Source organism: Ambystoma mexicanum, chromosome 5p (assembly GCF_040938575.1).
Source record: "Ambystoma mexicanum isolate Mex_15411 chromosome 5p, UKY_AmexF1_1, whole genome shotgun sequence".
Classification (NCBI taxonomy): Eukaryota; Metazoa; Chordata; class Amphibia; order Caudata; family Ambystomatidae; genus Ambystoma; species Ambystoma mexicanum.
In genome coordinates, this window is record NC_090930.1 from 519,501,416 (window position 1) to 519,516,985 (window position 15,570).

Here is a 15,570-nt window from a genome sequence, read left to right on the forward strand (position 1 = left end):
ACTCGTCGTGCGGAGGTAATGGCCACCAGGAATGCAGTCTTCCACGACACAAGCTTTATCGGTGCGGAGTGCATCGGCTCCAATGGGGGCCCCATGAGCCTGGTCAGCACCACGTTAAGTTCCCACGCCGGCGGGAACGACCGGAACAGTCCTTTCATAAACTCTTTTACCAGTCGATGGGACCACAGGGACATCCGTCCTGTGGTTCTGGTATATCTGGAGATCGCCGCCAGATGAATCTTAATGGAGGCATGGGCTAGCCCAGCCTTTGCCAACGATAGCAGGTACGGCAGCACTTGAGGGGCCGTAATCCGTAGGGGGTTGATCTTCTGTGCTCGGCACCAGATAGAGAACCTCTTCCACTTATGACCGTAGCATTTGAGAGTCGAGGACGCCCTGGCCTTTGCAAGAACCTCTCTGCAATCGGCCGGTATATCGTAGCCTCCAAACTCTAGCGCTGCAGGAGCCAAGCCTGCAGGTTCAGCGACGCCGGGTCGTGGTGGAAGATGGCGCCTCCTTCTCTGGAGAGAAGGTCTGCGTCCGCCGACAGCTTGATGGGACGTTGACAAGTCCAGAAGATCCGGGAACCAGATCTGCCTCGGCCACGCCGGTGCGACGAGGATCATCCTGCACCGGGACCTCTTGAGCTGGTTGATGAGTCGAAGCAGCAACGGCAACGGAGGGAACGCATACAGGTATAGGCCATCCCAGGGGAACGAGAACGCATCGCCCATGCTTCTCGGCTGGGGAAACCTGCTGGCGAACCTCTTGCACTTCGAGTTTGTCGCTGTTGCGAACAGTTCGATTTGAGGTTTGCCCCATCGTCGGAAGAGTTGATCCACCTGATCCTGGCGCAGTTCCCACTCATGACACGCACGCAGCTCCCTGCTGAGCGAGTCGGCGATGGCGTTTCTTTCTCCTGCCAGGTGGAAGGCAACCAGGAACATCCCCTGGGCGACCGCCCAGTGCCACAGATCCTGTGCCTCCTTGGATAGGGCTGGGGATCTGGTGCCTCCCTCCTTCCGTATGTAAAACATTGTTGTGGTGTTGTCCGTGAAGATCTGCACCACCTTGCCCTTGAGCGATGGGAGGAACGATTTGAGAGCCCAGAACACGGCTCGGAGTTCCAGGACGTTGATGTGCAGGAGCCTCTCCTCCGGGAGCCAGAGGCCTCTTGCGTGGAGATCTCCGGTGTGGGCGCCCCAGCCTTCCAGGGAGGCGTCTGTCGTCACCGTCTCCTGGTACGCCAGTGTCTGAAAGTCCTTGCCCGCCGTGAGGTGTGCTCGAACGCCCCACCACAGAATCGCCCGCTGGAACACCTCGTTGAGGGGGACCCTGTCTTCGAAGGTGCCCGTCGCCTGCATCCAACGGGCGTCGAGAAATTCTTGAAGAGTAGTCTGCATAGGAGCACCAGGTAGATGCAAGAGGACATCATCCCCAGGAGGGACTTGATGGACCTCACCCTGGCCACGTCCGTGGCTAGCAGACGCTGCACTTTGCCTAGAATGGTCTTCGTCCGTTCTTCCGACGGTGCCGCCAGGCGCCTCACTGTATCGAGCTTCGCTCCCAGAAACAGGGCCACCTGCGACGGCACCAGGTGGGACTTTGGGTAATTTATGGCGAATCCCAGGTCTGTGAGTAGCTGGACGGTCCTTGCAGTGTGTTCGACGGTGAGTTCCCTCGTGCTTGAGCGGATGAGCCAGTCGTCCAGGTAGGGGTAGACGTGAATCCCCTGCAGGCGCAGCCGCGCCGCCACAGGTGCTAGGCACTTGGTAAAGACCCTGGGGGCCAACTTCAATCCGAACGGCAGTGCTCTGAATTGGTAGTGGCGTCCCTGGACAACGAACCTGAGGAACTTTCGGTGACTTTTGAGGATGGGAACGTGGAAGTAAGCATCCTCCAGCTGTCACAGCCCTTTTGTGACCTGATGTATTTGTTCAAACGACGAAGGTCCAGGATAGGGCGCCAGCCGCCCGTCTTCTTCCTGACGAGGAAGTACCTTGAGTACACGCCGGAGCCTCTTTGGGACAAGCTCGATGGCGCCTTTCCTGAGCATCGCCCGTACTTCCAACAGCAGTTGCGGGACGTGATTTTCCTTCCTGGCCACAGGTGGAACGTGAGGGCACTTCTTCAGGAATTCGATAGTGTGTCCTCTTGCCAGGGTATCCAGCACCCAACGGTCGGTGGGGATGGACTTCCACACGCCGACGAACTTCGTCAGCCGGCCTCCCACCCGGGGTGCTTCGGTGGGGGCCCGAGGCCACGGCCGGTTCAGTCCTGCTTGGAGGTGGTGGCCTTGCCGCCCTGGCCACCTTGCCGACGGCAGCGAGGCGCTCCCTGCTTGCCGCGACCCCTGTAGGCCTCCTGAGACGAGGAGCGTGCCGGCTGGCGGTAGGACGACGAGCCACCGCTGGATCCCTTGGAGGCACCCTGTCTGCCTCCGGAGCTCCGAAAGGGCCGTCATTGCTGAAGGGCTCCTAGGGCTCCTAGGGCACGGGCCGTCTCCGTGTCCGTCTTTATGGCTTGGAGGGATTCGTCCACCGCCTTCCCGAACAAGTTGCTGCCGTCGAACGGCATGTCCAACACCCTGGTCTGGATGTCCTGACGGAAGTCGGTCTCCCGGAGCCAACCCCGTCGTCGTAGGCAAACACCGTTGCCCAGCTGGCGGAACCCGGTATCGGCAATATCGGTTGCCACCGTTATGGCGTGGTCCGACGCCACCTCGCCTTCTTGAAGTATTTACAGGGCCTCGGACCTCTTGTGGTCCGGTAGGAAGTCCAATATGGGGGCCAGCTTAAACCAGAGCTCCCTGTCGTAACGGGCCACGATCGCCAGGGCGTTGGCCGCTTTGAAATGCCAACGAAATGACCCGCCGCCCAATGGCGTCCAACTTCTTTCCCTCGCCGTCCGGCGGGGAATTCGACATCGAGGCTCCTGACCCCGCCGCTTTCTTCTTCGCCGCCGCCGAGATGACCGAGTCTGGCGTTGGTTGGTCCCTGAGGCACAGGGGAGCGGTTTCGGGGACCTGGTACTTCTTCTCGTACCGGTCCCGTTTGGTTGGTGCCGTGGAGGGGTTCTTGAGAACCGACAGGCCCTCCTCCCAGATGTCATCGATTAGAGGCACCACGATGACAGTCTTCCTCTTGGCCTCCCGGCGCTGATAGAGGAAACCTTCCTTTTTCTGCTCCTCCGGGCAGAGCTGGAACAATTCGGACGCCCTGGCGATCATGGCGTGGAATGAGCCAATCTCGTCGGGCGGCGAGGCCCGTGCGATGGGAGACGGGAGACCCGTTCCGTCGCCGTCGCCCTCAGAACCCGTCGTCGAGCCCATCGCACCGTCATCTCTCGACTCGTGGGAGGATGAGGAGGAAACTGTAGGCCTTACGGGGGCGAGTGGAGGACAGGGTTGGGTCCTCCGTCGTTTGTTCTGAGGACTTCCCGACGGGCCAGGTTGCGGGTCCTCCGGCCTGGGCCATGGTAATCTCGTCCTTATCTCAGAGCATAAGGACTGGATCGCAGACAAAATGGCCGCTGAGCTATCCGGAGGCCTAGGTTCCAGCTACGCCGGAAGGGAAGGCTGCTCTTCCTCGCCATCGTCGTCTTCCTCGGTTATCTCCCGAGGATCTTCCTTACGGGATCGAACCTTCTCGAATTTGACTTCAAGATTCCTCACGGCCTCGGTCAGTTCCTCCTCCGAGGTTGACTCCGAGCTCAAGGAGGCTACCGTGCCCCCCCCTCGCTTCTTCCATCATGGTGGCCATGACGATGGGCTGAAAAGAGGATTCCCTCCTTGGCGGCAGGGAAACTCTAGTCCCGGAGGCAGTCTCCGCTGGCGGGGTCTCTGCCGGCTTGGCCGGAGTCGCCACGATCGCCTCGATAGAGGCCTTTGCCTGCTGGGTAGAGGCCTTCACCACCTTAGGTGCGTCCCGGGCCTTCTCCTTAGGGGGAGGGGCGACGCCTCGCTCCCCCTCTTCTGAGATCGGACGGGGCTTCTCCCGAAGCTTACCCAGGGTCTCGGACTTCCTCTTCCCCGAACCGGAGCGCTGGCTCGTGGTTGACGGTGCCGGGGAAGGCGCGCCCTGCCTGGCGATCAAAGAGCCCGACCTTTCAGCACTCCCGGAGCCAGCGGACTCGCGGCGCTTGGCCTGGTGTTGGGCCCCCGTCGCCCGGGCGCCCGCACAGGACTTAGAAGCCCGCTCTGACCCTTTCTTCTTCTTCTCACCCGTTGAGCCCTTCTCCAACCAGCTGGCGAGATCGACGGTCCCTCATGGTCCGCTCCGACAAGTTCTTGCAGAACTGGCAGTCCTTCTCTACATGAGTCTTGTCCCCATGAAGACAGTAGAGGCATCGCGAATGTACGTCCTCAAACACATTCTGCAGCCCGCATCCATGGCAGCTGCGAAACAGCTTGGGTCCGGGTGACGAACTCGCGTCCTGGGCCATCTCGAAGTAGGCCGCAAATCTTCTTGGAGGATTCCAGAAGTTGATTCGACGAAATCTTCACCCTTGAGGGGCGTAGGAAAATCCTGCAACGGGTAGCCGTTAACGGGAGTAGAAAAGGTGGAGCTTGAGGCTCGATTAACCGAAAAAATGTGAAAATTCACCTGAAAAAGCGCGAAACACGCAGTAAAAGCTCGAGAGCTAAGCACGAGGACTCCCAACACTTGAACGTGCAGTAAAAATCTGAAGATGGCTGCCAGAGGCGGGGCTTAGGGAGAGGGCAGTCATTGGCTGTGGTCAGTATGACGCAGAGATCAGTGATTGGTTACTACTACGAAAGACAGATCAGAAACAAAACTGATACTGATTTTTCTTTACCGAGGATTCCCAGCCTGACGACGGGGAATATTCATGAGCATGTGAATCCATGCCAGACCCCATGCTGGAGAAAGACACAGCGTCTACACCTGGGGGGATATACATGTGGGAAATTCTTTCCGTGAACTCAATTCCCTAGTAATTGACGATGGACTCCCCCAAAGGCCAGCACCTCCGTTATGGGAAAATTATAGAGGTGGCAAAACAAAAATGGAGCGAATGGGCAGAGGAACCTGATCCGACTCGGACCCTACTGCACAACCTGGGAGACAGCTGGATACCAACCTCCAGGATATATACCCAGCTCACAGACAGGCCTAAACCAAAGAGTGAAGCTCTGAAGAGCTTGTGGGAAACAGATATGGGAACTAGTATTACGCAACAGGAATGGGGAAGAATTCAACAGTACCCCAGAGAAGTATCAAGAAACGCCAGATTCAGATAAATTCACCTAAACGTTCTTCATCGAACTTATATGACCCCCAGCAGAATCGCGAAATTCAGCAGACCCCCAGACCCGCTATGCCCCTGATGCAACTCAGAAGATGCAGGAATGGTGCATATGTTCTGGAACAGCTTAAAGATACAGGATTTCTGGACCAAAATTCAACAGGCATGCAGGGGAGCGGGCCTGACTCGCTACGAATGGACACCTAAGGAATGCCTATTAGATTCCTACCCTCAGATAAGCAAGATTAGGCACATCGTCAAACTCATGGACATGGCCTGCATACTGGCCTAAAGAGCAATTGCTATGACATGGAAAACCTCAACTGGTCCTTGTTACGCCAAATGGCTCAAAGAACTGGAACACTGGTCAGAGGCGGAAACTAAGGTGTGGGGAGAAGGGATAGCCAGGACTGGAGAAGGCCCGATCATGACCTATGAAGCCCGAAAATCACTGCTATGGGACATGTTCCACCCATCCAATGACAAGCCTCTGTGAACAATACCATCCTGCCTGAAACACTGGACACATACAATTGGAATCACATCCCACGACGATCTGATCTCCCCTATTCAGTAGACGCAGCTCCTCCGAAAGGCAGGCCTTGCACCTGTTCCGATTTGCCGCCAGATCAGCTCCAGAAGATGATGCGGGACTGTTACGACCTCGGTTTGTTTGTTTAAAGTTGTGTTTTAATTAGGCATCCCTCCTTCTCCCTCTCCCCCTCCCCCATTCCCCTTCTTTCCAACCTCAATAATGCACTTATAATCCATTCGTGCCTGTTTGTTTGAAAAGCCAATAAAAACACTTTAAAATAAAAATACAGATATACTTCAACAATTTACTTCTTTGCTCTCATTCACTCTGAGTCTTACACTATAGTGTAAACATAATGGACACTGGGGACAGCATACCCGTTGTGTTAAAGTTACAGCATGTGAGCAAAGGTCTGCCGAGGTAACGATGATGTTGGGCCTAGGTGTGAGTGAAACCTCGCACAGTTCTACAGTCAAATCCCGTCACTTTAGTTCCCAGCCATGGTTCCTACGACTTGTAATTCTGCTGGGAATACAGGCAGTTGAGAGGCAAATTGGCCTACAAGTAAGTTTGGGGAATTCCCCGTGGAGCTCTGCACCATGAGCCTCACTTGTGTGCATACTCTGCATATTGCTATCATTTACATTGCTGCATAGGGCATGCACAGGGATGAGAAATGATAAAAAGAACAGAACTCTGCATACCCTACAGTGGCTAGGAAATGCACAGTTCCGCTCTTTTCTTCAAAATCTGACATAAGTGGCATTGACGCCATTCCCAATGTCAGAGCAGGCACTGGCACCAAATACATCCCACAAGGCCAAGGAGGAGGATATGGTGTGAGCACTATTAGGAATTCTATAAGCCAATACCTGTAAGGAAGGGAGTTATCCTGTTCCAGGTCCACAATGTGTCAAGGTGGGAGATCTTCATGTCAGCTGTCCTTTGAGAGAGGGATTCTAAAGAGTAAAACTAGTGGAATGCTGGGATTTATGTTTCTTTCTGTGCAAGAGACCAGGTTGTCATGATTTTCAGAGGAAACATTAACTGCAACATTAGCATGGAACATACATTGTATGGCCTAATGCAGTTACTAGTAGCATTAGATGATTGGTTTACCTAGCATCAGCCCACTGGTGCCTGAATCTCTGGATTGTCACCCCTCCCCCACTTCATCACTGTCCCTGTGCCTATGCTATACCCCTGGTCACCAACTCCCTCCTTCCAATAGTTAATACTCAGTAAAGTGGTCTGTTGCTTTCTGATTTTAGGTGGTTTGCATTTAATCATTTAATACCCTAATAAACAAATACCCAATTTAATTTCTTTGTAAACTGCAAGTTTATTTTGTGCAAGTACACTTGCCAGACAGATTCCCCAGATACATTGCTTAGGTAGCTCTTCCATGCAAATTGATGATATTTAGCATAATAAGGCAACCTCTAGGCACAATAAAAGCTGCCCAAAATAAAGTAAAAAAGATTCCAACATATGGCATTTCTAAACCCCCATTGGACTTGGGTATGCGAGAGATCATTACAAACTAAATTGTAACTTGCAGGTAATGTTGAATCCTTGGGTGATGGACACGGCTGAATCCCGCTTGGGGAAACGATGCAGTGTGGTACCGTTCAATATAGCACTAGCACAGTCTCTACACCTGGGGACAAACCCATGTTAGTGTGATAGTGATGAATCTCTGTATTGGGGATGTTCAAGGTAGCTGCCAATAGAGCAGATCCCTGTTCTAGAGGGACTGTGGGTGGGGGTGGCAGTGGCAAATCAACATAACATTTGGTATCTTTGGGATAGAGCCTTTGTTAGAGTTTTAGGGAGTTTTACAAAAGTCCCCCAATAGTAGGACGTTAAGACTCATACTTGTGAAAAAGGGCTCCAACTCTTAAAATAGGCCTGAACCACACACGTTTTGTTGGTGGCAATAGCTGAGCAGCCAGGCTCATCTTTGGAAGGAGGAAGGTAAGTAGGTAGTACAAATTAGTTTGAGTATACACATGGTGCAAAGAAATACTGACACACTAAAAGTTAAATAAAAATAATGGTTTATTTTAAATATACAGCAAGGTAAAAATAAAAGGTAAGTACTATAACACACAATAACAGTAACTTTAGAAAAACCAATGCAGTATTCATAGTGAGTAAACCACTTTATAATATTTTTAGAGCGGCAGTATGCAATTCAAAGGCAAGTAAAATGTTTGTCATAACTTCCAGAATATCTGTTTCAGGTACAAAAGGATGGAACAAAACCAACATGAAGCAGGTACATACTTGGAATTATTTTCACAGATGCCTAAAACCTTAGACGTCCATCCCTATCTAGTTATGTGTGTCTCGGAGTCAGATTGGAGGGCAAAACAGATAGGAACACGCTTGAGAAAGTTCAAATGTTCCAGAGGAAGTCTTCTGTACAAGTAACAATCTTTGTTGAAAAAAGGGCAAGGGACTTCAGCGATGTCGCTCTTTAGGCTCATAGACATTAGGCCTGGGGGAATGTGTATGGGTAAACTCCCAAACACATTAATCAGCACTCCAGAATAATCCTTTTTGGGGCTCTCCTGATGCTTGGACGAAGGGGTCGGACAGCAGCGGTTACTCAGAGGGCGTCACTGGTCATTTGTAAGTAACTGCAGACATCGCTCCTCATCGTTTCATTTGTTCCATGGATCAACTTGTCTTCAGCCTCTGCACCCATGCCTCTTATGCAGGAAACCTGGTCAATCAGCACCTAGGCACCATTCAAACTATGGGTGGTGGCAGTCCCTTCTGGACAGCCATTCCCCAAGTTGGAACTGGTTCCAGGCAATCACACCAGAAGACCAAAAACTGCAGTTTCAGAGTCCTCCCCAGTTTCCTGTCCTCAGACATGGTGGAGCCTTGGCGAGCTTCATAAAGTATTCCTGCCGAAGGCAAAAATCAAATCAGGACCTCCCCCCACACAGTATGGCAGAATAAGGGACAAGAAGGGAAAAGCAAGCGGGAAAAGAATAGAGTCACCATTTTGTGTCAATGGTGACCCTTCTCTGTGCATTACCACAACTGTGTACAGTCAGGGAGCAAAAATTGCACACAAGTAGACAGGATAAAACCACTGCCACCAGCCATTCAGATTAACTTGTCACTGTAACTAAATAGTTAAAGGAGCAGTGAGTAATGAGATACAGTGTAATGCCCCTCAGCACTCCACTTAAGGTGGCGTGTGATCTCACAATATAAAAGATAGGAAGGATACAAATATCCTTCTATAACAGAAAGAAAAAAAAAAGGAAGACCAAAGGGCTACCATCAACTTTGCATAGAGAGAGCTGTGTGATGCAAAAGTCAAAAGACAGATTCCATGAAACCTGGAGGAAAGTTTAACTCAAAGAAAAATAAATGCAAGTATCCCAAAAGGCGGTAACAGAATGAGTGCATGTGGAAAAAGGTTCCCACTCAGGGAAGAGAGCAAAATCCAGTAGTCCAGCAGGTAGAGGAGATTGTGCACACGGACTCTGCCTAAATAAGAACTGTAGGCTACTGTAGGTCTCCCGGATGTCGGAGGAGATGGGATATTTCCAGGCACGTCATTAGCGGTCAATTACTACTTGGTCTGGATTTGATGTAGTAAAAACTAAGGGTTGGTCTAAAATAGCAAATCTGTGAAAAAGGGAACCTTAGTAAGCAACCACACACCTATGGCATTGGAACCCCTAAGATATAATAAAAGTGGGGCACCTGCTTAGCTTAAACAAAGATGCAGGACCTGAAACCCATCAATCTGTTACAGCAAGGACCATAACTGAATTTCCGTTACTGTTCACTGAAAGACCAGTGAGTGCTAAAAGACATATTGAGTGAGAAAATGATTACAAATTAATTTCAGAATTATCTGCGATTACAATTATAGTTAATCAAATCAACATCTGCAGGAGGTATTTAATACGACTGTGAGGAGGTCAAAGAGGCAATGGAGATAAAAGACAACCCCATTCTAACTTTCAGACCCAGCGCCCAAAAGGTTATATGAGCAGGACAAAACAAAACTACATGTCCCATAAACCACCACGAGAAATGGAGTCAAGGTGGGGGAAAGGGCAAAATGAACAAAGGGAAGCGTTATAGGTACCGCCCAGTCATGCGGTATAGTGACCGGTACACACACAGAAGTACAGGTTGGGATGGACAAACAGTACATGGAACGGGGTGGAGGGGAGAAGGAAAACTAGCTGCAGGTGTGGGAAGTGGGCAGGAAAGGCAGGTGGAAGCTGAATGAGGGGAGGAGCAGCGCATGAGTTAAAAGAAGCCCCGGGAAACTCACCAGGTATCTCATTACAGCAGCAGCACTGGCCGGAGACAACAGAGGAGTGGGAGGAATCCCCAGGTGATGTACATTGGGCGTACTAGGAGGCTGACGGAGCGGTATCATGGAGATCCTTATCAAGAGGCAGACTCTCCACCAGGAAAGGATCGAGGAGCGGCAGCGCAGAAAAACACACCCGAGGTGGATTCATTGACAAGGGAAACCTGGCCGTAAGCCATTTCAAAGGACAGTGCTTCCGTGGGTTTACCTTCTCTGTTTTTGAAAACCCATATTGGACAGCTGGCGAAGGAACGGAAAGCTAGCGTCCGAGAAAAGAGAATTTATGTGAGCTGTTTATTATTCTTTCAAAGAGGCGAGAAGCCTAAGAGGACATTCCTACGAACTCTGAATTGATTAACCCGTTACAGCGCAAGTCGGCTGAGCCAAAAATAAGCATGTTTTGTTGTTTATACAGAGGGGCTGGTGGAAAGGTTAACAGCAATAAATCTTAACTTGTTAACCCTGCATCCGACTACAGCCTACTACTTTACAACAAACATTCTATATTCTTGTATTTATTCTGAAACCTATTAGGGTGAAAATTAATTTGACAGTGCACAAAAATAGATTCTATTTTACATGTGTACCATTTTAAACACATTGACACACTTTATACATCTTAAGCACACATCTAAAATCCATCAGAATTCATCATGTAAGTCAATGGTTATCCATAAATACAATCAATTCTTACAAAATAGTAGTTCTTTTCATTAAACTCATGTCTTGTTTTTTTTTTTTTATTTTGCCTTGTATCCTATGTCATTTCTTCTTATGCCTACAAGTAATCACTAGTTCCGAAGAATAATCTCTATGGTAGTTCATCAACAAAGTCTCGTCTTCATCTGGGTAATATTAATATCTAAAAAAGTATATTTACAAATTATTAGCACCTTCTTTATTTTAATTCAATGCAATTATACACCTCATACTTTTGAACATACCTCTGTGGCACCCATTAATCAAAGCACAGATCTGCACCAAATGAAAGCATTAACACAAGCCTCCTTATATTTAATTTAAGCAAAAGGACTACTCCAATAACTTAATGTTCATCAATTTTACCTTACTCAATTGCTTAGTGTTTAATTTGATCACTTAAGTACAGCGCCAACTGCACCATTAGGCAACGTCATTTTTAAAATAAATATTTAAATACGTATTAGTAAGGATTTGTGCCACAGACCATCGTTCGCTCCCAATATGTTTTTTGAAGTGAAGAAACTAATTCTACAGATGAAAATGAAGGCATGTTGCAGCAACGAAATTGAATACAATGCAATGGAGTAAGGTAACGGTTATTGGAGTATAGTCTTTTTGAAATTCAATATAAAGGCGGCTCACTTTCTCTGCAACTTTGGTCAGAGTTTACCATAGCAAGGATCTGAAGTCATTTTGATGGTTACAACCAGGACTATCAGGAACCTAGAACCTGCCTTTAACAAGCAACCCCTTCTCTTTCTCCATAAGCCAATAACCATAAATGCACTTCGTCATCCATTCAAATTCCTTTCTGCTCTGCTCCCCTGTAGCACTTGGAATCTGCCTCTGGGCAGTCTTGAGTGCTACATCAGCAAACTAAGATTGATGCTGCCAGCTTTCATGCTCCTCCTATTCTCCCTCTTAGTCACCCTATCCCTTTACTTCCACCTCTACCATCATTACCCACCACCCTTTCAAATAATGATTGTGTTATAAAACTCCCAGTACATTTTTCTTCTAGATGACGCATACAATGTTTTTGTTATGTTGTGCTACTTTTGAATACCTGTATATGGGCAAATCTGGTTTGTAATTCACCATTTGAACGCATTTTTTCCAAAATGTTCCTTTGGGCATACATACCTCAAATTCTTCATTTAGTGTTTGGGATCGCATGCAACATACATTTCCATGAATATGAGACCACTTGTAAACAAAAAGTTACCGGTCCAACGCATGGATTTAATACCGTCACCAAGACAGATATGCACCCTGATGAGCTGGTTGACAGTTTGGGCCAGCTGAGCTTCTGATTATCTTCCATTTGACCTTGGATTTTAGTCAGATTGTCATAACTGAATGCATCAAGGGGAAGACAGGATTCTATACAAAGGAGGGCTTTTGCTAGTGGGCGTAATGCCCTTTGGATTGTAGAATGCACCCACCTCTTTTCAAAGGCCAGTGAAACATAACATCACATAGCTATAGAGCCCCGAGTTACAGGTCTGCCTTCAGTAACAACTGAAAGGAGCATTTCACCCACCTCCATCAGGTGTTACAGGTACTTCACAGAGTCGAGTTAATCATCAAAGCAGCTAAATGCCAATTGGTGCAAAGATCTGAACTTGTGCATATGGTTTTGGTGGAGGTTGGGGTGGGGAACAGCCTCTCCAGATCAAGGCCCAAGCAGCCCAGTCCTTATTTGAGAGCCACCTATGGCTAGTCCCAAGTGAGGGTCTTTTCCAGACTTGTTGGATATTTTGCTGTCTGTGGCAGCTCAGTAGCTTACTTGCCTCCAGTGACCTTAAACTTAATAGCAAAGATCTAATGAAGAACCGTGTGGGTGCTCTGACAGACTCTGTACTTCTCCAAGATGCAATTTAATGGCAAAGCTCTGCCAGTATCACCAGACAACAAACTTTATCAAGCAGCCAGATGGACCCGAGGAAACCAGGAATCTCTTCCCTCTGCCCGGGAATCACAACTGGTTCACACAAATTGAAGATTCCCATGCTTTTCAAAAGCCTTGCTGCCCTGTTTCTTGCATGGACACAAAACAGAAGAGGAATCCCTAGACACAAAGAACATTAGAAAATAGCATCATGAGAGGCCTGTGGTTGCTACCCAAGACAAAAGAATATTAAAACTACAAGTAACAGGAAACAATGTCAGGACCTAGTATATTACCAGGAAGGGTTCTACTGGGCACTATTTGCCTTACCAGCTCCAAGGGTGGGCCTTTAGCAAACCAGACAGACAGTACATCAGTGGCTTCACAGTAACCCTCCTCCCTTGAAGTCTGCTTCATCACCAATAGAACTGCCATTGATGACATTTTACCTTGTGTTGGACTAGGCATCAGTTAAACAGCCGCAGATGCTCAAATTGAGAGATTCCCAGAACTTCCCAATGTAAGCAAGAGCATCTTGGGGCTTAGTGTTACAGATCACATATCAGCTTTGGTTCTCAGCATCAGGGCCAGTATCTCTTGCAGCTTATCAAGCTGCTGGTTTTGTTTCATAAGGAATCAAGAGTTCTAGTTGAGCCCATATAAGTGGTGGTTGACCATAACAGGTATGATCAGGAAGTTAGGGATTATTTAAGTTAGGGTACAGTCATAAGATTATACAAAAGGGTTGTGCTTGTACTGTGGCTGACCCTCTGTAGCTTCTTAGTGGTGTATTAAAAGAACACATACATAAATAACATAACATGTCAAAAAGTATTTTATGAAAGCCAAGTACTCTGAAATGGTTTCTTATTATTTAGGCTTGCAGAATTGTAAGCTCCTGCTGAATAGAAGCTGCAGACAGCTACCTCAGCATCCAAGGAACATAAACTTAATAGTTCCTCAAATAAAAGGTGTTGTAATGCATACCAGTCGTTGTTTTAAAAACTTACATTCCAGTCAATAGTTGAGAAAAATGGATGCCTTTTGATTTCTTCTACTCCGTCAAGGCCAGCACCTATGGAAAAAATAGTTGATCTTCATATTGTATCCTATGTAGATTATCACTTCAAAACAGATGAATGACCAAGAACAGCTTAAATGGCACAATATCCATGGTGCTCATTCAAATGTAGTTTAAATTGCTACAACTATAGCACTACACTTAAATGTACTTACCCAGGTCTATGTGATTAAATCAACTTCATTTAGTTTGTGGTCTTGTATTGCGACTCTTTTGTGGACTTTTATTTTCTTCAACTGTGGGGTGTTGTCCATACCCCACCCTCAAACTAGTACCACACATGCACAGCATACACACATACAGTTGACTTACATGAGTCGGACTACAAACAAATTATGGTCTATTTAATCATTGTAATTGGAACTACTTGTATTTAAAGTTTGTGATACTCCAGTGCAATCTTTTCTTGATCTCTGGAAGGGAGGACTTTCCTGAAACCTTAGTGACTACAATAGCCCAATTAGCCGGTACAGGATGCCCTTCATCAGGGAGAATAGCATTACAAAACACAGACACACCTGAAGGTGATAGAACCACTGATAAGAGAAGGTGGTCTGTATATTGAACGCATGACTGATGAAGGCCTTGGCAGAGAGAGCAAAGGGATCAGTTAGCAAATGCGGTTACTGAGGCTCATGTATATATAGACTTGTGTACATTGATCAAGTAAACTATGTGATAATCAACAGAAATAAATGTGCATTCCTATAAACTAAATGGTTGGAATAGGTTCTGGTCAGGCTTTTAGGGACTAGAAGCTGTGGACAGGATTTTCACACAACTCATTGATGACAATGGGGGCATGATGGGTTCATATGCACAAAAGACTAAATGGTGTGGGCAAGGAATGCAACAAACAGGAGGCCGGTCAAGGTGCCGAGTACATTCAAAACCACGTGAAAGGCAGCCTCAGAACTCAGGAAAGGTGATGAATGGCACACTCCAGGTCATGGACACAGAGTCAGAGGCAAGTAGAGTGGGCTAGAGTGTCAATGTGCGCAGTGCTAGATACCAAGCAAAGATCACCCACAAAAATATTAACCCAAACTGTGGGAAGTAGCAGGGTTTGACTAGTCTTGGGCAGATTTCTGTGCAAGAGATTCCCATACAATACTGGTGGAATAGTCTTGTTTTGTCAAATTGGAGTATGTTGTTTACTATTAAACAATGTGTTATTGAAGGATAAGAAGTCTGGAACCGACATGTAAAGCAATACAGGTGTCAAACTGGGTTCTTGCATCATAAAAAAAAAAAAAAACTCAGAACATTCCCCAACAATTTTCACGCATACCAAGAACAGGAACAATGAATGACCATTGCAGATGTATCTATCAGTTTGCACAGAGGAATTCTTCTGCATTACTAGATCACTTATCTCAAAGGTGAAAGATGGCCGCCAATGGTAACTGTGGCAGACTTCTAGTTTTAAGCCTTTGAAAGCAACCACAAATTTCTAGTTTCACTGAAAACTTCATTTGTGATTTGTAATACAAGGACCATCTTTCAGGAACAAAGTAAGGATTTGATAGAATGAGCTAAATGCATCTCCCCGCTATCAGGTATCCTCCAGCACAGGAGGAGATCTCTTTGGGGGAGGTGGGGGGGTGGAATGACAGAGTAGCACAGAGCGAGATATAAATCAAACAAAGAGCACACATAAACCATTTGTTCATTATTTGGACCCACAATATGTCTAATCACTTTTACGTGTGTCCTAATGTTCTGAAGTAGGCATT

The 15,570-nt window shown here is 47.6% G+C and overlaps 1 protein-coding gene across 1 annotated transcript in view; it reads right to left on the bottom strand.

Annotated features, from left to right (window-relative positions):
• The window catches only part of RPS6KA6 (ribosomal protein S6 kinase A6), a 905,586-nt gene that overhangs the window by 506,416 nt on the left and 383,600 nt on the right, over positions 1–15,570 (bottom strand). The window contains exon 12 of the mRNA XM_069612921.1: positions 13,764–13,828. Within this exon, the coding sequence (XP_069469022.1) occupies positions 13,764–13,828 (65 nt within the window). The remainder of the gene's footprint in view (positions 1–13,763; positions 13,829–15,570) is intronic.